At 44.1% G+C, this 20627-nt stretch overlaps 1 protein-coding gene across 8 annotated transcripts in view; it reads right to left on the bottom strand.

The window, feature by feature from the left end:
• LOC129708796 (BTB/POZ domain-containing protein 10-like) overlaps window positions 1–20627 on the bottom strand; it is a 45227-nt gene that overhangs the window by 4142 nt on the left and 20458 nt on the right. For 7 of the 8 annotated variants that reach the window (XM_055654774.1, XM_055654772.1, XM_055654776.1 and 4 more), the window contains 4 exons: window positions 8113–8303; window positions 4459–4771; window positions 3563–3665; window positions 330–450 (listed from right to left, as the gene is read on the bottom strand). In XM_055654774.1, the coding sequence (XP_055510749.1) occupies window positions 330–450; window positions 3563–3665; window positions 4459–4771; window positions 8113–8303 (728 nt within the window). Of the gene's footprint in view, window positions 1–329; window positions 451–3562; window positions 3666–4458; window positions 4772–8112; window positions 8304–14447; window positions 14507–20627 lie in introns of those variants that run through there. The other variant, XM_055654775.1, reaches the window with a different exon arrangement.

Below are 20627 nucleotides of genomic sequence, written 5' to 3'. Positions count from 1 at the left end.
CTGTATACCAGCCGGGTTTTGGGTCTGGGAGGTATTGGCTTTTCTGATGAAGTTACAAACAATACAAACAGGGCAGCACAGCAGTAGATTTGCTGCCTTACAACGTCAGAGACCCGGGTTCGATCCTGACCATGGGTACTGTCTGTACGGAGTTTGTATGCTCTCCCTGTGACCTGCGTGGGTTTCCTCCCACACTCCAAAGACATACAGGTTTGCAGGCATCAACTCGGTGAGTCGAAGGGCCTGTTTCAGTGCTGTACCTCTAAATTAAACTGAACTAAAACCTCTGGAAAAGAAGAATCTGACTCAGCCCTGGAAGATGCACTTACTGAGGTCACGACATCGGATTGTATTGTGATTGAAGTTGATGCACAGATATTCGCAGGCATCCCTGAGTTCCTGGATTGCAATTCCATCTGGACACTGAATGATGCCGGTAGTGTAATAATCCTGGAATGGCAAGACAACAGTTAACACCACTAACGTTAAGTCATGCAACATACTCTCATCAATCTAATTCCCCAAAGCCAATTGTTGTGTCAAAGAGGTACAATTAACAGGAAACAATGAGGGGAAGGAACCTGCTCCCCACAACTACACACTGCCAACCCTCAGCTAATGAATCCACACTTGAACCACTTGGAAGAAGCATTGAGAGTAGCCAGGGTACAGGACATATTTTGTGCTTCAAGAAAACGAGACCTGGTAGGGCCACGGTTGGTCGAGTCTTGAAGATGACAGCTGCCAGATTGTGGTGACAGCAGGTAGCCACTGAACCAGTATGATTACATTGCTATAAATCCCCTTGTGGCAGACTTATCCACAATAACACTGTTGAAGTGAACTTGGGGAGGCAAAGTCCCATCGTCACAATGAGAGCACCCTGCGGTTGGGGAGACTTCTTCAGAGTTATCGGTTGTAAACTAGGCATCCACAAGGCACCACGGACTGCCTGGAGCTGCAGAAATGGACACCATCGAATAGCCAAGCATATCCTTCATTCTATTATCATAATCAAACCTATTTCAGTGAAGCACACACGAGGGCAGGCAGGGAGAAACACCCAGCAGACCTGGTGAGGTGCCAACTTGGCAAAGATACAGCAGAGCGAAAAGAGCACAAATAATGAGAGCTAATTTGATTTACTCCAACAAACAGCTGAGACTACGGGAGCAGAACACATCCTGTCAGTTGTACTGAAGACAAGGCACTCCAATACTAGCCTCCCTGTAGCCAAGCTGTTGTACAGTACAGCTACTAAACGGGCGTCTACCCACGAGTGCGGCTAATTGTCCAAGTATGTCCTATTCAAAAAAACATGGAATTCAACCCAGTTAATTACCGGCCATCTACTCTGAATCATTGGTAAAGTGATGAAAGGTGTTACCTAGCAACACTTATTGTTTTGCAAAAACAGTCCAATAATTGTAGTTATATGTCGCACAAAGGAGAATGGTTGCGGTTATCATATATGACCTTAAGAATTGGGAACAGAATAGATTCTTCAAGCTGCCCTGTCATTCAAAACTGATCTAATATTCCTCGTCCACTTTCCCATCCTTTCCCCAGAACCCTCAATTCTATTACTGATTAGAGACGCATCTACAATGTAGAGATGTAAAGCAGTCTGAAGAAGGACCCCGACCCAAAACGTCACCCATCTTTTTTGTCCAGAGATGCTGCTTGACCCACTGAATTACTGCTGCACTTTGTGTCTATCTTTGGAAATATATCTACCTCAGCCTTAAAGATACATCAGGACTCTGTTCCCACAGCTCCCTGTGCCAAGGAGTTCAAAACGATTCTCAGCCTGAAGAACCTTTTCCTACTCTCACGTTGTGCGAGGTTAATCACCTCAGGGTGGGAGTTCCTCAATGCAGGAGTATCCACGGCCCAACCAGCTACAGCTCCTTCATCAATAACCCCCCCGCCACTGCAAGATCAGAAGTGGTGATGTTGGCTGATGGTTGCCCTATGCTTAACATCATTCACAAGTCTCCAAAAAACAAAGTAGCAAAACCGAGACAACATTTGCCCACGACCGATAGGAGGCCAGTAATAGTCATGCCACTCAAATGCCATACAAAGGCCATCTTTAATATGAGAGAGTCCAACCACCTCCCTTGACATTCAATGGCATTTGCAGAGTTCTTCCACCCTACATATAATAGGAGTTTGACCAGGAACCCAGCTGGTTTGGTTGGAGAAATACCATGGTTATAAGAACATGTTAGGCACTGGGTTCCCAGCATCAAGTGAAGCTTTCAAGAAGGAACTGCAGATGCTGGAAGATCAAGGGTACACAAAAATGCTGGAGAAACTCAGCGGGTGCAGCAGCATCTATGGAGCGAAGGAAATAGGCGACGTTTCAGGCCGAAACCCTTCTTCAGATTGATGGGGGGTGGGGGGAGAAGGAAGGAAAAAGGAAGGAGGAGGAGCCCGAGGGCGGGGGGATGGGAGGAGACAGCTCGAGGGTTAAGGGGAGGAGACAGCAAGGGCTAGCAAAACTGGGAGAATTCAACGTTCATGCCATCCGGACACAAGAAACCCAGGCGGAATATGAGGTGCTGTTCCTCCAATTTCCGGTGTTGCTCACTCTGGCAATGGAGGAGACCCAGGACAGAGAGGTCGGATTGGGAATGGGAGGGGGAGTTGAGGTGCTGAGCCACCAGGAGTTCAGGTAGGTTATTGCGGACTGAGCGGAGGTGTTCAGTGAAACGATCGCCCAACCTCCGCTTAGTCAAGTGAAGCTTTCCTGACACTCTACATCGTGGCACCACTTGGGTAGCTTACAACCCAAAAGTGTGAACACTGAATTCTCTAATTGTTGGTAACTACACCCTCCTTTCATCCCTATGCCCCACATGGACACACACCTATTTCCCCACCCCTGTCCACTACATTCCTTCCTTTAGCTTCACAATTTGCAAATTTGCAACTCTTCAATCTAATTGTTAATCCTGTTTGGATTCCATCAATCCCAGGCCCCCAGTCTGAATATTATCCTTCCACTACAACACTCTGCCTTCTCAAAGACAAAATACACCCTAAATACTAGCTTTGTCCGCATCCCAAAGAATAAATAAAATGAATAAACACAGGGTGTAGTTCCATTGTTTTCCTAGCTCAGTTTATTTTGCGAGCGACGCCTCTCACCCCAGTTTCCCCACTGTGTTTAGAATTAAGGTTGATTAAGGTAGATGTTGTGACCTTTTAAGGGAAACCTAATAGAAGTGGGGTGGCACAGTACCGCAGCAGTAGAGTTGCTGCCTTACAGCATCAGAGACCATAGTTCGATCCTGACCATGGGTGCTGTCTGTACGGAGTTTGTACATTTTCCCTGTGACCACGTGAGTTTTTTCCATGTGCTCTGGATTTCTCCCACTCTCGAAAAATGTACAGGTTTGTAGGTTAATTGGCTTCTGTAAATTGTCCCTAGTGTGTAGGATAGAACTAGTTAACGGGGAGATCGCTGGTCGGCGTGGACTTGGTGGGCCGCAGGGTCTGTTTCCACACTGTATCTCTAATGGAAAGTCTAAAGTGCTGCATAAAGGAAGCTTACCAGGATTGCACGGAAGACAGTGGAGGTGATGCCTTCAGTGATCTCATACTCGCCCTTCTCATTTGGCTGTGTGACGTTATGTTCGCGCGCTGAAGTGAACATTCTGAAAGGGAAAGGAACAAGGTCCTCAGAGCAAAGAATCAGACAGCTCCCATACTCCTTTCACCGAGGCATCTACTCCATCCAGTCCCTGCTGTCCAGTAATGTTCTTCACAAATGCTGATTAGGACCAATCATTCTTCGCTCACTCTCCTGCCCCTGGTTCACGGCCTCAGCTGAATGAGGGGCGGCACAGTGGTGCAGCTGGTAGAGAGCTGCTGCCTCACAGCACTAGAGACCCGGGTTCGATCCTGGTCTTGGGTGCTGCCAGTGTGAAGTTTGCATGCTCCCCAAATGACCATTTGGGTTTCCTCTGGGTGCTCCAGCTTCCTCACTCATCCCAAAGACATGTGGGTTTGTAGGTTAATTGGCTCTAAAAAAAAAAAGCTGGGACCCTAAATAAAAAGCTGGGATCCTTCAGGTCTGGATACTATATTACAGTCCAGAACGTAACCAGGTATAGCTCAGCACAAACCAGTATTTACTCAGGATTGTACAGATCCAACTTAGATCTGGATCGGAACAGCTCAGACCGATCACAAATGAAGCAGGGATCATATGTTGATTTGTGCTGCTTGGATCACAATCAAAATTTAAATTTAAGCCATTAGTTAACTGCAAGAGACATGGATGATAATGGACAATCTTCTGGTAAATGGGACTTGTATAGGAAGGTATTTGATCGGCATGGACTGGGCCTCTCTCTGTGCTGTATGATTCTAGCAACAATTGGTAGTGATGAATGAATGCAGCTGTAGGCAGGAGCTCTGGTCTGGCATGGGGAGATAAGCACTTACCGGCCCAGCATGGTGTCAGGGTGCGCTGCAAAGATGACCGGGTCGATCACAAACCGCGTGTTATCAACAATCAGCACCACACGCTCGCAGGACTTCCACGATTTACAGCTGTTTTTGCCCTTGACGTCGGAGGCAGCTCTTTTATTCGGACCCGTGTTCGGCCCCAAGCGGGGAACAGCCCATCCATCCTTGGGCCAGAAGGCTGGCTCAAAACCGGCCGGTCCAAGCTCATCTTGTGGGCCGCAGGAGGGCGAGGCACCACCTTTACACGGTTGAGGGCTTGCAGACTGAGAGAGCCGTGCCAGGTCAGGATCTGGAGATGTGGAGAGAGAGAGAGAGACAATGATGGTTTGACTTGACGATGCTTCTCAAAAGCAGAGTGCAACGTAGCTGGAGGCTGGTGATCGGAGTGGCCGGACGTACCAGCTAGATGAATCATCTGCACTGATAACCTAGCACACTATGGCGTCTGGTGATGCTGGTCACAGATTTTCCAGACGACTAAATACTATTCCGGTTGAATTGCCAAAACACTTCACTTACATTCAAAAAAAGATATATTACAATATATTTTTCCAGTGAACGCAGTAATAATAATAATAATAATAATAATAAATTTTGTAATAAATTTTATTTATGGGCGCTTTTCAAGACTCTCAAGGACACCTTACAAAATTTAGTAAACAGAATACAAAACATGTAAGTGGAATGAAACAAAACAAAAAAATAACGACAGAAAAATAAAAAATAAATAGTAAAGACATCAACAATACACAATTCAAAGACACAATTCAAAGAGAGAGCAGCGGCAGCTAATCGCGCCAGCGTTCACTCTCCCTTCCGACAGCCATCTTGGAAACGGAACAATAAGGATCTTTAACATAGAAACAGTAGGTTAAAAGGGAGGACAGCAAGACCCCAGTGAGTAGCAAGGCAGTGTGAGTTGGTCAGGATGTGAGGGGAGAGAGGCAGGGAGGGAAAGCCTGGTGAGTGGGAAGGTCAGGGGCCCTGGTGAGAGTGAGTTTTGAGCCCAGTGGAGGGAGGGAGGGTGGGTGCAGTGAGGAATGGGGACTCCGACTGTGTGAGGTTTAGGTGGTGCTTAGGAACTTGAACGCAAGACCTGATCAGCGAATTGAACTGGCTCAGATTAAAGAGATCGAACCCCAATCAGCGCCTACACGCTACATGTGGAGGGCTGCGGGATTAAGATACCTGACCATTCTAGTGGATGTCCTGTGTATAGTCACAATATATACCCTGTGCGTTCCACTGCCACTGTCTGAAATCAATGGCTGATGAAAGTAATCATCTGTGAATAAAATACTGACTCAAGCGATCATAGCGCAAGAGGAGACGGCAAGGATAAATTACACGTAAATATTTAATTCAGTTTATAATTTCACATCATACGAGACTGGGCAGATTGCAGCTCAACAGATGTGCATGGCAGGGAGGCTGGTTGCTACTGTTTCGTAAGGTTCAAATAGGTTGGCAGGGATTGGTCACTTGAGCTTTCATTCAAAGGCTCAGTGGAAGATACAGAGTGAGAGGATGGATGGCAGCGGAAAGGCAGACTAGGAAATAAGACAGCAAAAAAGCTCAGGGAACAAGGCAGATTAGCTTGAGGGCACAGAGGCAGAGATACTTTGTAGATAATGCTCAGATTGGCTTGAAGGACAGGAATAGCAGTATAACATTACTGACTGAAAAAAATCTATATAAAAGAGGATAAAAATAGTGTGGGCTAAAATATTGGTTACAGATGCATTAACATTTGAATATAGATATGATGTTCCAGAAGGATCAAATGGAAACCAAATCAGCAGAGCTATAAAACAGAAACCGCACACTAGGGAGAGCAAAATATCAGAGCAAACCTCTGATACTAATAACATAGAACATCCACATTTCTGATGTTATGTCATTAAATTGGAAAGAATGCAGTAACGATTTACAAGGATGTTGCCAAGACCAGAGGGCCTGAGCTATAAGGAAAGATTGGGCAAGCTAGGACTTCATTCCTTGGAGCGCAGGAGGCTGAAGGGTGATCTTCTAGAGGTGTACAAAATCATGAGGGAATAGATAGGGTGAATGCACAGGTATTTTACCTGGGGTTGGGAAGTCATGAACTAGAGGACCTAGGTTTAACATGAGAGGGGCAAGATTTAATAGGAACCCGAGGGGCACCTTTTTCACTCAGATGTTGGTGGGTTTATAGAATGAGCTGCCAGAGGAGGTAGTTGAGGCAGGTTGGACAGGTACATGGATTGTAAAGGTTTAGAGGGATATGGACAAAATGGGGGCAAATAGGACTAGCTTTGATGAGGCATCTTGGTTGGCATGGAAGAGTTGGGCTGAAGGGCCTGTTTCCATGCTGTATGATTCTATTACAGAGAGACAGATTCAGCGCAAAGAGTATAGAATGCGCAAAAACAGTGGGAGTAATGAGGCAGGGTACAACTCAGCTACAGAGATGCTTGGGAAACAGAGCAAGCTCCATAGCTGTGTGACCCAGAGATCAACTCGAAATGCAAACATAAATGTAAGGAGCAATGTCACAATCAGATCAGAGGAGGGCAGCAGGAGCAAAGGGAACTAAGGATAAGTCTGAAGGAAAAGTTTGCAGCAAGAGCAAGGATCGAAAATAAAGTAATGTCAATAGCATTCTGCACAGGATTCATGTACATTCAGTGACATCGTGTTGGATGGTGAGGCAGGGACAATTGCAAACATTCCAAATTCAGATATAAATTTAAATATAAATAATTAAAATATAAACATATTAAATTATAATATATAATATCATAAATATAATAAAGTATTACATTCTTGGTTTAATGTGGATTTGAGATTAGAGGGAAGAATAAAACGGAGTTGGTCTGCTTTAACTATTTATTTGTTTTCCATGCTCGAAATTGAAGAATTTAAACACTAACTTTTAAGCATTGCTTAAAACTATGAACATTTGAGTGACAAGGAAGTAGCTTGGGCCGAGAGCAGAAAGTTGGCGTTGAGCACTAAGTTAGACCAGCCATGATCTTGTTGAACTGATGTGCTGTTGAACTGTTGTTGACAAACAGGCTTGAAGGGCCAATTTGTCTACTCCTAGACAAGATAAAGACAAGATGCCAAGATGTTTAGAATAAAAGGAGCCAAGGAGAGATTTAGCAACTCTAGACAACTGTAAGAAGTCTAGATAGGGTGAGCAGCAAGAAACTATTCCAGAAAGGAGTTGGTGGTAGGATTAGAGTGGAGATGAAAACATTTTGCATCAAAATATTTATAAAGTAATGAAACGTGCACTCGAGTGCAGTACCCACAAGTTTACAGAACAAGGGCTCGAGTGGGATGGACAAGGGCTGAATGGTCTGCCTTTATGTCATAAATTGAGAGGTTTCTGAATACCAAGGCAACTTTCCATGCTGCTTTGGTCATTATTGATTGCTCAAGTGCTGATTATTGATTATCTCTTTGCACTTTGGGGAGTCTCAATGTGCACTAATTGGCAATCATTTTTGCCTCATCACAATTGTAACTAATTTCAAAGTGTTTGGAGGGGTTGAGAGAGCATTGCGAGACACCAAGTGCTACCCAAATGCGTCACCCCTTTTCTTCTTGCAGAAAAGCCGATGAAAGTGTTGTTGCACTACCCACCTGAGGTCCGCTGCCTGACAGATGGGGCTGTGCTGCGGATGCAAGGCAGGAGACTGCTATCTTCCCTTTGGTCAAGGGCTTGGTTCATCTGCTGTGTAGGATATGGATTCTTGTCGGCCACAGCCACTGTTCCGTGAAGACTCATCCTGGGACACCGCACGACTGGCTGCCTCCGCAAACGTGGCAGAGACCTGCAGCAGAAGGAGAGAGCCTGGAATTATACACAGGATGATGCCCAGCTCACTCCATCATCACCAACTGCACCAAGATAAGTCTCTTGCAAGTTAGGAGGATATTACTGCAGCAGTATTACCCACTAGTGTTACACAGCAATACATTCATCTTCTCCAACCAAGTCTATTGCATTCAGTGTTTTCAATACGGCCTCCTCTACATCAGTGACAGAGCACAAACCAAACGACTCTTTGACCATGCATCTATGCTCTGTCCATCGAGGCCATCTTTAACGCCTGGTTACAAGGCATTTTAACTTGCCCATTCTCACACCAACCTCTTTGTCCTCAGCCTCCTCCATTGCCAAGGTCGAGAGAGAGAGAGAGAGAGACACAGAGAGACACAGAGAGACACAGAGAGACACAGAGAGACACAGACAGAGACACGGTCAGTGCGCACACTGTTACCCGATTTCTTTCCCCCTCCCCCACCACTTTCATCTGCCTCACACTCAACCCACTGACTTCTGTATCCCCACCTCTTACTCTTCCCATCTGCCTACTATCCCTTCCTTATCAGGTTCCACTCATTACCTCCCTTTCTTATCAGGCCCCATTATCTGCATCCTTTTGTCAGCTCCACTCATCAACTCACAGTTCCACCTATCCCTCCTCCACCAGCTCCTTCTGCCAATAGACCCTCCTCAATTGGATCCACTGATAATTTGGCAGCTCCTACCAGACCCTTCCCCATCACTTCTTTGTACTGGCCATCTCTCCCCTTCGCCAATGTCAGTCCTGATGTAGGGTCTCCACTCGAAACATCGACCATCTCTTTGTATCCACAGATGCTGCCTGACAACCAGCATTCCTCCAGCAGTTTGTTCTCTTTACATCAGCGAGTGCCGACTGATACCACAGCTACTGAAACATGGTATAAAAAGGCAAATTCTATTCTCCTTTGGGCTCCAACATAGGTGTTTGTCTCACTGACTGACTGCACATGTTGGAACTGGTATCTCCCTCCTTTAGACCATCTAATAGGCCAAGTGTTGAAAATATTACATCAGTACTTTAAAGAGAGCTAAGGTTCCTCCAGGTGTACCTGTGGGTAAAAATCATATTGGTCCACTACAAATTGAAAACTGTCCAATAATGGTAACAAAGGTCAGTCTGAAGAAGGGTCTCGACCTGCAACGTCACCCATTCCTTCTTTCCATGGATGCTGCCTGTCCCGCTGAGTTACTCCAGCATTTAGTGCCTACCTTCGATTTAAACAAGCATCTGCAGTTCTTTCCTCCCAACAATGGTAATGACATGAATAATGCTATTCAGAGCAATAATGCAGAAAGCGCAAGGTCTACTGGTCGACTCCAGTGTAGCTAGCATGCTGACAGCAAGACTTTAATCAAAGTCATATTATCTATTCCTACTAAACCCTGTTTTCTGTAATCACCAGCTGTTGGAAGGACGGTTCCTACAATAAATATTAAAACGTCCCTACTCCACGTATGTGATACACTAATATCTTCCAAGAACAACGACAGCACTCTGCTTTGCCACCAATTTAACCATCACAGTTAAACCTACGCCTGTGCTGGTGGGATTAATCACTGCTCAGTCATTGTAGAAGCAAAGCCCTCTCTTCACATCAAGAGCATCATAATGTGTTATAGCACAACCATTCAAAATTGGTTCAGAACAGGTTACGTAGATCAAAACTAGGCATCAGGGGCCAACATCATTGCATCCCATCAGATCCAGTACCACATGAAGTGGAGGGTGGGGATGACAGAGGAGAGATAAAGGAGACGGGTGAAACACTCCACAACGTGAGCTCTGTGCTTTGTGTAATCCTATTGCTTGATTCAGGTCAGCCTGCCCAGTTTTGACAGTGAAAGTCTAAGCTTAACTTTTATCTTAGATAATTCTGCATTAAAAATCAGCATTCCATTATGTTTCCTTACAGCTTCATTGAGTCGAATGCTGCTTAAAAATGAGCCTCTGAATCCCTCTGTAGTGCCACATCATTCAGTCATACCCTGTCTGTATAATTACCACACTAGTTCACCAAACCCTGCAACTTCACCTTTAGTGACATTGAATTCAATCTGACCTTATTTTTTAAAAAACTCATACCCCTCTTTTCCATATACCTTTGCAAGTTACTTTGGTCCCAATAATTATTCACTAGGCCTGTTTGGCATTGTCTGTGTTCATTAATCCAAGGAGTAACATTGGGAAATGCAGGAAACAATTCTACAAGTGGGAGACAATAAGTACATAAGTACTGTGTATGATTCTGGTCACCCTGCTAAAGAAAGGATGTAATTGAACGAAATAGTGCAAAAAAGATTTACAAGAGTGTTACTGGGTCTGGAAGGTTTGAATTGTAAGAAGAAGCTGGGTCTTTCTTTCCTGGAACATCAAAGGCTGAGGGATCACCTTAGAGACATACATCATGAGGGGCATTGATAAGATCAACAGCCACAGTCCTCTCCCTCAGGTTAAGGGAATCTAAAGCTGGAGGACATACGTTTAAGGTAAAGTGGGAAGATTTAAAAGGGACCCAAGAGGCAACTTTTTGTACAGAGGCTGGTGTGTGCAAGGAATTAGCTACCAGACAAAGTGGCAGACAGGGGTACAATGACGACATTTAAAAAGCACTTGCGCAGGTACATGGACAACAAAAGGTTTGGAGGAGTTTGGGTCGGCGCAGGCATGTGCAACTAGCTCAGTTGGGCAACTTGGTCAGTATGGACAGGTTGGGTTAAAGGGCCTTGTTCAGTTGTATAGTTTTATAACTCTGTGTTGAATATAAGTGAAACTAAAATAGAACACAACTAATCACATCCGCAACTTCTATTCGCATTGTCACACTTCTCCGCTTCTCGGCTTCTAACCAATTTTGAAAAATTGTACTGCCATTTTCTTAATTATCCAGCAATTAACATCCATCTGTGCGATACTGGAACAAAGGAGTTTTGCAAGTCCAAGTCAAACTAACTGTCAGTGGGTCTGCTCTACTTTCCTTCTTGATCACTTCCCAGAGAACATAGCCATTCCTAATATAACTTCCTGGGCTTTTGCTAGTTCAACTCAAATCTCAAATATTAGTGATGCTGCTCATTGCCAAAGATACACAAAATTGATTTAAAGCTCAACCACCCTCTCACAATGCTCAATTCAACACTCTCCACGATGTGCTGCCGTTTACTATAGTTTGCCTTCCTTTGCATTCTTAGTCATTTCTGGACACATCTTTGTAAAATATCATAGATCGGGGAAGGTTCAACATAATCTGGTTTGCGTTGCAGCTTTGAAGAAACAGTGGATCGGATGATGATCAGCTTCAACATATCCAGTGTATAGGCAGGCTAAGAACCACTTATGGCTCCTACCCTGGGAAAAAAAGACTTTGTCCATTCACTTTACCTATACCCCTCATGATTTTATACCCCTTTATGAGATCACTCCTCAGCGTCCTGCATTCTATGGAGTGTGCGAAACCAAGGCACTTGCCCAAGCAATGTAAAATAACTTAAGGCACTGCAGAAACTAATGAAGGAGATCATATAAATATTGCTCACTGTTAGTCTCACATCGAAGCATTAACGTGCTATTTAATCTTATTCATTGTTCAAAATCGTGTGTGAATTTCACTAGTACTTCATTGGCTGTGAGGCACTTTGAGCTGATCTGACTCTCATCTTTACTAAAGTGTACATCTCCCTTTCCTCTATTAGACTGCAGACAGCAAGTGTGTACACGGCGCAATGTAAACTCAAAGCCACTCCCATCCACAGGTATAATGCCTCTCTTGCATCACAATCGACATCCTGGGGGCCTGTTCCTGTGCTGTACTGTTCTATGTTTTACGAGTCTTTCAAAGGGCCACTAAGTTTGAGGGGCTGAAGAGCCTTGACCCAGACTGTTAACGTTCACCTGGGGATAACAAAACAAAATAACAAAGGGTCTGCAGGGTTATGAATAGCAAAAGTTATTTTAGACCGGTGACCATATGTCTAACTGGGAAAAAAAATAACAGCTCATCAAAAAAGGCAACGATCTCGACCGAGCTCAATTGTTGAGCTCGAATGACTCGCAGTCCTCACTGCTCTACATAGGAAGCATGGAAAATGAGAAGGCTGACCTTCCCTCGATACACAACACCATTCAAACCTATCATTCTTCCAAAGCATTGAAAGAAGGCAGCAGAAAAGATTCACAAGGATGTTACAGGGAATGGAGGGCTTGAGTTATAAGGAGAGACTGGAGAAGTTGAGACTTTTCTCTGAAGGAGGTTGAGGGATGATCTTACAGAGGTTTATAAAATCACGAGGGTCCTGGCTAGACAGTCCTTTCCCCAGGATAGGCAAGTTTAAAGAGAGGACATGGTTTAAGGTGACAGGATAAAGATTTAAAGGTGACCTGGTGACACTGAAAATGGTGGGTATATGGAATGAGCTGCTAAAGGCCCATACAATTACAATGTTTCACAGGCATTAGGACCGATACATGGATAGGAAAGGCCCAGGGGCAAATGGGCCAAACACAGGAAACAGGGCTAGCTCAGGCAGCACCTATTCAGCATGGATCTGTTGGAATGAAGGGCCCCTATCCATGCTGTAGAAATCCTTGAATAAAGCCCATGAGAACCTTGTGGACTCCCAATAAATGCCCCAATCTTTAAAAGTGTCACCTGGGACTAGACTTTAATTATTACTTGTTAAGAATAAACTTCACGTCAACAGTGAATCCTCATATGGGGTAAAAAAAGTTATTTGCAAGTAAGAGCAACACCGGACAGAATAGGTTACCTAATCTGATAGCACCCTGACCAACAAACTCAATTAGCAAAGAACGACAGGAACACAGTAAAATAAATAGTCAGAAGACATACTGTACATAGCAAGATGACGATCAGGGTTTCAGGATTTGAACCTGCTCAAAATGTAACAACATTCATCAGACTGCAGCAGCATTCCCACGGAATAGTACATGGTTATCACTGCTAACTGTGTTGCCACCAGTTGCCTACCTCAAAATACGAGATAGACACAAAATGCTGGTGTAACTCAGCGGGACAGGCAACATTTCTGTAGAGAAGGAATGGGTGACATTTCGGGTCGAGACCCTTCTTCAGACTTCAGAATACAAGGCTAGGTTGAATAAATGTTAAATTTTTAAATATCGGTGCGGATTTCAATTAATTCTACAAATAAAAGCACCCCCTGGGTTATGACAGGGTTCAATTCCCAAGAACTATTCATAAACTCGTGTTCCGTTAGTGGAAACATCCTCTCCACATCCACTCCATTCTGGCATTTTGCTATTCAGTAAGTTTCAATTAGGTTCCCCCTCATCCTTCAGGTTCCCTACTCCAGCGCCGTCAAATGCTCATCCCACGTTAACCCAATTATTCCCGGAATCAATCTCATCGACCTCCGCTGGACCAAACGCCAGCACATCCTTCCTCAGATATGGGGCCCAAAACTGCTCACAGTACTCCAAATGCTGACTGACCAGAGCATTATATAAAATCTCAGCATTACATTGCTGTATTTATATTCTAGTCTTCTCTAAATAAATGCTAACATTGCATTTGCCTTCCTTACAACTGATTCAATTTGCAATTTAACATTTTGATAATCCTGCACCAGCACTCCTAAATCCCTCTGCACCTCTGATTTCTGAATCCTCTCCCCATTTAGAAAATAGTCTACACCTTTATTCCTACTACCAAAATACATGACTGCACACTTTACTGCACTGCATTCCATCTGCCACTTCTTTGCCCACTCTCCCAGCCTATTCAAATCTTTCTGTGGACTCCCTTGTTTCCCTGCACTACCTGCCCCTCCATCTATCTTCGTATAATCTGCACACTTGGCCACAAAGACTTCAATTCCCTCACCCAAATCATTAATATACAACGTGAAGAGTAGCGGCCCCAGTACCGACCCTTGCGGAACACTGCTAGTCACTAGCAGCCAACCAGAAAAAAAACCCTATATTCACACTCTTTCTATCCATGCTAGTATCTTCCATGCAATACCATGGGCTCTCTTCTGTAGCAGCCTCGCCTGCAGCACCTCATCAAAGGCCTTCTGAGAATCCAGGCTTTCTGGTTAGATCGTGCTGGTGGGTTGAATAACCTACCTGGTCTGTGAGTTACGAAATGCACAGCCTTGAATTGACAGCATCTGAGTTGCTGTTCAGACACCTCCAGGTATAGGTGTGGCTGACACTCAATCCATTGTTAATTATTGATGCCATGGTGTTTGTGAGAAATCAGAGTTGCCTGGAGGGAACTGTGGAGGGTTCAGTATTCACATCAACACATCCCTCCTGCACTAGCACAATGTGCAAACCTATCCTCAGCTTCCAGAAAAAGGTTCCATCTCCAGGAGAATAATATTTCACTTCCTTATACTACGCTGTAACTCTGGAAAGTGACCCACACCAAGTTAGCAAACTCTTGTCTCTGTTAGAATTGATTCGCATCCTTTTCCTCTCACGTTTCTACTGACAGATATTTTAGCACCTGCAAAGGGCAAAAAGGGCAAGAGTGAAAGGATGAGGGGTGGTAAGGGTAAGAAATGGGAGCAGGGAATAAATATAATGGTGCCAGAGTGTGGTAACGTTTTGCAAACAGCAGAGCAGGTCAAGATTAAATATGTAGGAAGCAACTGCAGATGCTGGTTAGACACAAAAAGCTGGAATAACTCATCGGGACCTGAAATGTCACCTATCCTGTTCCCCAGAGATGCTACCTGACCAGCTGAGTTACTTCAGCTTTTTGTGTCTAAGATATAGTCGTTTTGAACTCATAACTTCAAAGAAACAGCCGGAAGAGACAGGCTGCTAGTCCATTTAAATGGAAGAGCACTAATCACAATGTCCCAATGACAAAGCAGTATCTGATGGCAGAGGATTCCGTCGGCAAGGGACCCCAAACCCGCAGCTTGCATGGCGAGTATAAGACCTGGAAGCACTCCATTATGCTTGGAAACATGGTCACCAGGGTGGCCTGCAAGTAAGAATGAAATGCCTAAGACTATGCCCCACCTCTCCCCAGCATTGTAGTGGCCATTGTACAATCCCTATAAAATAAGATTGGGAACTTGAGGGCAAGATTGCTTTACCAGAGGGACGAGGGAACACTGTGCACCGTGTTTCAACGATATGGTCCACCCCAGCTCTCCAGACTCACCCCTCCAGCCCGAAGGTTTCTCAATCCATCGGAAGGATCGGATGGCTTCAATAGGAAATAGGTTAGTGGCATCTGACTCATAGTAAACTCTTTGTGGTATTCAGATGTGGCGGGGATCTTGTTACACTCTTGGTCATCACATCTGGATAACCTAGCCGTAAAGTGCCATCCCTTCTCCTCCCAAGGGAATTCATCTCCATCACCATGTCTGTGGTCTACATTCAGTTTCGAGCAGATGCTTGGCCAGTACTGGTGGAGTTGCACACCGTGGTCAACAAATTCCAAACAACACACCAACACCTTTCCCATTACAGCTGGGGCATTTGGACAGATATGTGGATAGGAAAGGTTTAGAGCCAAATAGACCAAAAGCAAGCAAATGGGCATTGGGCTGAAGGGCCTGTTTCCATGCTACCTAGTTCTATGACTCTACTCTGAAAAGAGCCTCCTAATTCTAAACAGCCCCAGTTTTAGATTCCCCCTTGAGTGGAAAATATCCGCTCAGCATCTAACTTGTCATGAGCTTCTCGGTATATTGTTCTCATTCTTCTAGAGTCCAAAGAGTTGTATTCCCAGACGTCTTTACTGTGTCTCCAGGGTAAGTATATCTAAGATGCCAAAACTGCAGTTACTTTTCCTGATAAAAGTCAAGGATTGGCTTAAAGTGTTCAATGTTTTCTTTCATAGAAGGAGCCCAACCTAGTGAAATGCAGCGCGAGTTGAGTATTTCCAGCTCAGGCAGTCAGTCCTGAGTTACATAAGAGTTGCATTCCTGAGAAACCCTATATAAACATATTCTCCATAAGTCTGAAACATCCATTTTCTACAGTAACCCATATTGCATCACTCATCATACACTTGCATTAATTTGCCCATTTCCTCAAATATTTACTCAAACATGACCCATAATTAATATTGCAATGTACACTAAATTCAGTCACTAATGTATATCACAAAACATTTTATTATTATTACTTTCTTGAATTGTTTTTGGAATTGTATGGAAGATTGTATGGAAGAGTTTGCATAAAGTCAGATTTTCATAAGTCGGGACATCCATAAGTGGGGAGACTCTGTACTCTGTTTTCGTTTCAGGTTTCCAACATCTGCATTTGTTTGCAGTGTCGAGTCATTTCTGCAAGCTGACCTGCTGACTACAGCAGATCAATCGCCATGAGGGAGCACATGGCCACACTTCAAACAGCCCACTCACAAGCTGTTTGTGACTTCATTGTCGACAGATCTAAAACTCTGGCCTAATCTCCCAAACTCTCCCAGACCAAATGCCAAACGTTGAAAACCGAACTTTGTCGTAAATGTACCTGTACTTCTGCTTAGTTACACTTGCCCATTTGGCTGAAATAGCCTGTGTTCCTGCTCGCCTCACCTCGAGTCAATGGACATTTCACTTTCACACAGCTGTCTCATAACTTTGGGTATCAACATGCAGGCAAGGAACTGCAGGTACACAGACATTCTCTCTCAATATTGCATTAGATAATACAAAACCTTGAGCAAAATCTATCCATCGACCTACGCCGGTTATATAGGTCTTATGGTCATTTATTTATTTGTTGTTTCTGAGAGTTTGTTATCAGCAGGAGTCTGCACAGTGTGCCATCTGAAAAAGCCACAATGCCAAGGCTTGGTTAACAGCATTGCCAAGACCTCCATTTCACTAAATATTAGGACTTCAGAAGGCCAGGAACACCACAGTCTCCAACCTTCTTAATGTGGAAAGAATCGTTATTCCTTTACCAATGCTGGATTCACAAAGGTTCAGCAACTTCTGAACTAGGGATGGCAATTACCACCAACCGTGCCCACAGTCACACTCCTCACAGAATCATTGTTCAGCTACTGCTGATGTATTTCGAACAATGATCACATCTCAAAATGTACTTCACTGGTTTTCTAGCACCATAGAACTAGTGCAAATGGGTGATTGATGATTGGTGTGGATTGATGATTTCCATGCAGATTCTAAACTAAACCTTAAGATTATATTGATTCTTTCTAAATTACAACTACTTTAATATCATGATAAAACTGTTGATGAGAAATAGGAAGCATTAATGCAGCACCTTAACTCCTCTAGAAGATACATAACTGAGTCAAAACAAAAATGAAGTAGATTGAGAGTAACCGCACTGTATGTAGGGTTCTTTATTCCTTATATAGCCATGACTGTGAAGCCAAATACAAATCCGACTCAATTTACAAATTCATAGACGATGCTACCGTAGTGGACTGGATATCCAATAATGACGAGACAGAGTACAGGAAGGAGATTGAGAACCTCGTAAACTGATGTCAAGACAACAATCTCAATGTCAGGATGACAAAGGAGATTGTGATCGACTTCAGTAAGCAATGCAGTACACATAACCCAGTATACATTGATGGTGCCAAAGTAAAGATGGTTGAAAGTTTCAAGTTCCCATGAGTAAATATCACCCACAACGTGTCCTGGACAAGCCATATCGAAGCAATGGCCAAGAAAGCACAGACTGCCTTAGAAGGCTTCGGAAGTTCGGCATGTTCCAACAATTCTCACTGACTCCTACAGAGAGCATTTTATCGGGATGGATCACAGCATGGTTTGGGAACAGCTCCATCTCAGACCAGAAGAAATTGCAGAGAATTGCGGACGCTGTAGAAACAATCAAGCAAAGTAACCTCCCTTCCATTGACTCCATCTGCACTTCACGCTGCCTCAGCAAGGCCACCAGCATAGTCAAAGATGAGTCTCACCCTGGACACTCCCCCTTTTCCTCAGTCTCATCAGGCAAGAGGTACAGAAGTGTGAAAACACATAACCTGCAGATATAGGGGCAGTTTCTTCCCAGCTATTAACAGGCTATCTTTAATTGGGCTTTACCTTGCATTAAAAGTTATTCCCTTTATCCTGTACCAGTACACAGTGGTCGACTTGATTTTAATCATGTATAGTTTTTGCACTGACTGGAGAGCACGCAACAAAGAAAGCTTTTCACTGTACCTTGGTGCATGTGACAATAAATTAAACATAAGCATGCCTGTATTCCTCATTCTGCAATCAACAACCCTGCATGAGCATAATTAACATTGGGTCTTGCAACTCAATTGCAGATGGGCAGCAATCTGGGCTACCCAGATGATGCTGCTTCCATTCAGTGTTATCTGTTGACTTCCTCTGTGAATCGACGTACTTGAGGATGGCCAGGCCTTACTTCAAATTTTATTTGAACAGAAATATATCTATTTGCACATACACATTGATGAACCCATCATTGTCCGAATAGGTACCATGATCAGTTTCCAGACGACACACGCCAAGTGGCTTTCCACTGTTCACTGTTGGAACAGACAGCAGTCTTTGCTTACGCACCTGTACCATGTGATGTTAACACAGACCTCAGCTTGTAAGGATTAATGCAGTCAACGGAAGGAGGTTATTAACGAACCTTGCCTTTTTGGTACTTAAAGATTAATGCATGTTAATGTTTTTTTAAGTAGGTTAAGAGCATTTTTTATGTTTGGGGATTGTACTGGGTACAAAGGAGAGGGCTTTAATGGCATCTGCATTTTTGTTATCTGCAGGAAGACCAGGTCCCTACCTCCACTCATTGAGAACGATAAAGACTTAATCTAGGGGTTAATGATTGCAAATGTTTTCTTTGGTCAGTCTATCACAAACGACAAATTGGCAAAACCTTTTACAAGTGTCAGTATCTATGAGCAGCCACAAAGTGGGAAGGTGCATGGATCGCAGCTGCAACTTTAGATTTTAGAGATACAGCGTGGAAACAGGCCCTTCGAACCACCGAATCAGAGCGATCACCCCTTACACTAACCTGCACACACTAGGGACAATTTTACTACTTACCAAAGCCAATTAACCTACAAACCTGTACGTCATTGGAGTGTGGGAAGAAACCGGAGAACCAGAGAAAACCCACGTGGTCACAGGGAGAACGAACAAACTCTGTACAGACAGCACCCGTAATCAGGATCAAACCTAGATCTATGGTGCTGTAAGATAGCAACTCTACCGTTGCACCACTATGCCGCCCATAACTCTGTTACAGTGGCATGCAATTCTACAGGAAAACCAGGGACCCCATCAGCAATAAGCTTTAAGTGGGAGGAAGAAAACATGGATATGATGCGCTGGGACCTGTACCTCAGAGAGCATGGACAATAACTTAGATTCTTGAGCATGTGCACATGGCCCCTTTATCGACCACGATGGGATAGATTATTCAGAACTTGAGATGGGTGTGAGGATTCTAGTATTGTTTCACAGCTTCCTAGCTAAGCATTTGATTACATTTGAAAGAAACTTGTCAGTGAGCTAGCTGTTAAAAGAGAGCCCATCACAAACTCATCGCGTCATTTGTGAAAGCATACCCACTACACAACCTTCCATCACAACCACCCCTAGTTTAATTCTATTTCCCTGAAGGAGCTGGCACTTATTGAGGACAACACCTCATGACTAATAACTTTCCAGCATCTCACCCTTGCTATGTCTGTCTGGAGAGCACTTGTTGGTCGACTGCTCCACTGTTGGAATGCCGCAATCAATTGTGATCACATTGTTTATGCAGGATAATGACCAGAAATGGAAACACTGACCTCCCTTTTCTGTAACGCAGGGTTTTCCAAGGGGTCATCGGGGACAGGAACCCAAACTGAGATATACTCTTGAACACAAGGGACAAAGAATGTCATCCGAAGCAAGAACCCTGGCTGAGTTTTGATCTCTTACTGGGAATCGGCATTAAGGTACAAGCTTGGTAAGTCATAGTCAAGAGTCAAGCCGTATGGAAACAAGCCCGCCAACCCACACAAACCAACAAGTGCACACTCACAATAATCATAGTTTATTCTCCACCACATTCTCATCAACTCTGCCCCCCACCCACCCTCAAACATTGTATCACTCAACCGACCATTAGAGCCAATTTATTTATGGTGGCCAATTAATTGATACAACCTCCACATATTTGACATGTGGGAAGAGACCAGAATACACACCCACGTGATCATAGGTATAACATGCAAACTCCACAGTTCAAGATTGAAGGTGGATCAATAGAGCCATGAAGTGGTAGCTCTACCAGCTTGTGGCAAAATGCTGT

The sequence above is a fragment of the Leucoraja erinacea genome, chromosome 24, assembly GCF_028641065.1.
Source record: "Leucoraja erinacea ecotype New England chromosome 24, Leri_hhj_1, whole genome shotgun sequence".
Taxonomy (NCBI): domain Eukaryota; kingdom Metazoa; phylum Chordata; class Chondrichthyes; order Rajiformes; family Rajidae; genus Leucoraja; species Leucoraja erinaceus.
Note: the sequence above shows the minus strand (reverse complement) of the source record. Positions and strands in the feature narration are given on the sequence as shown.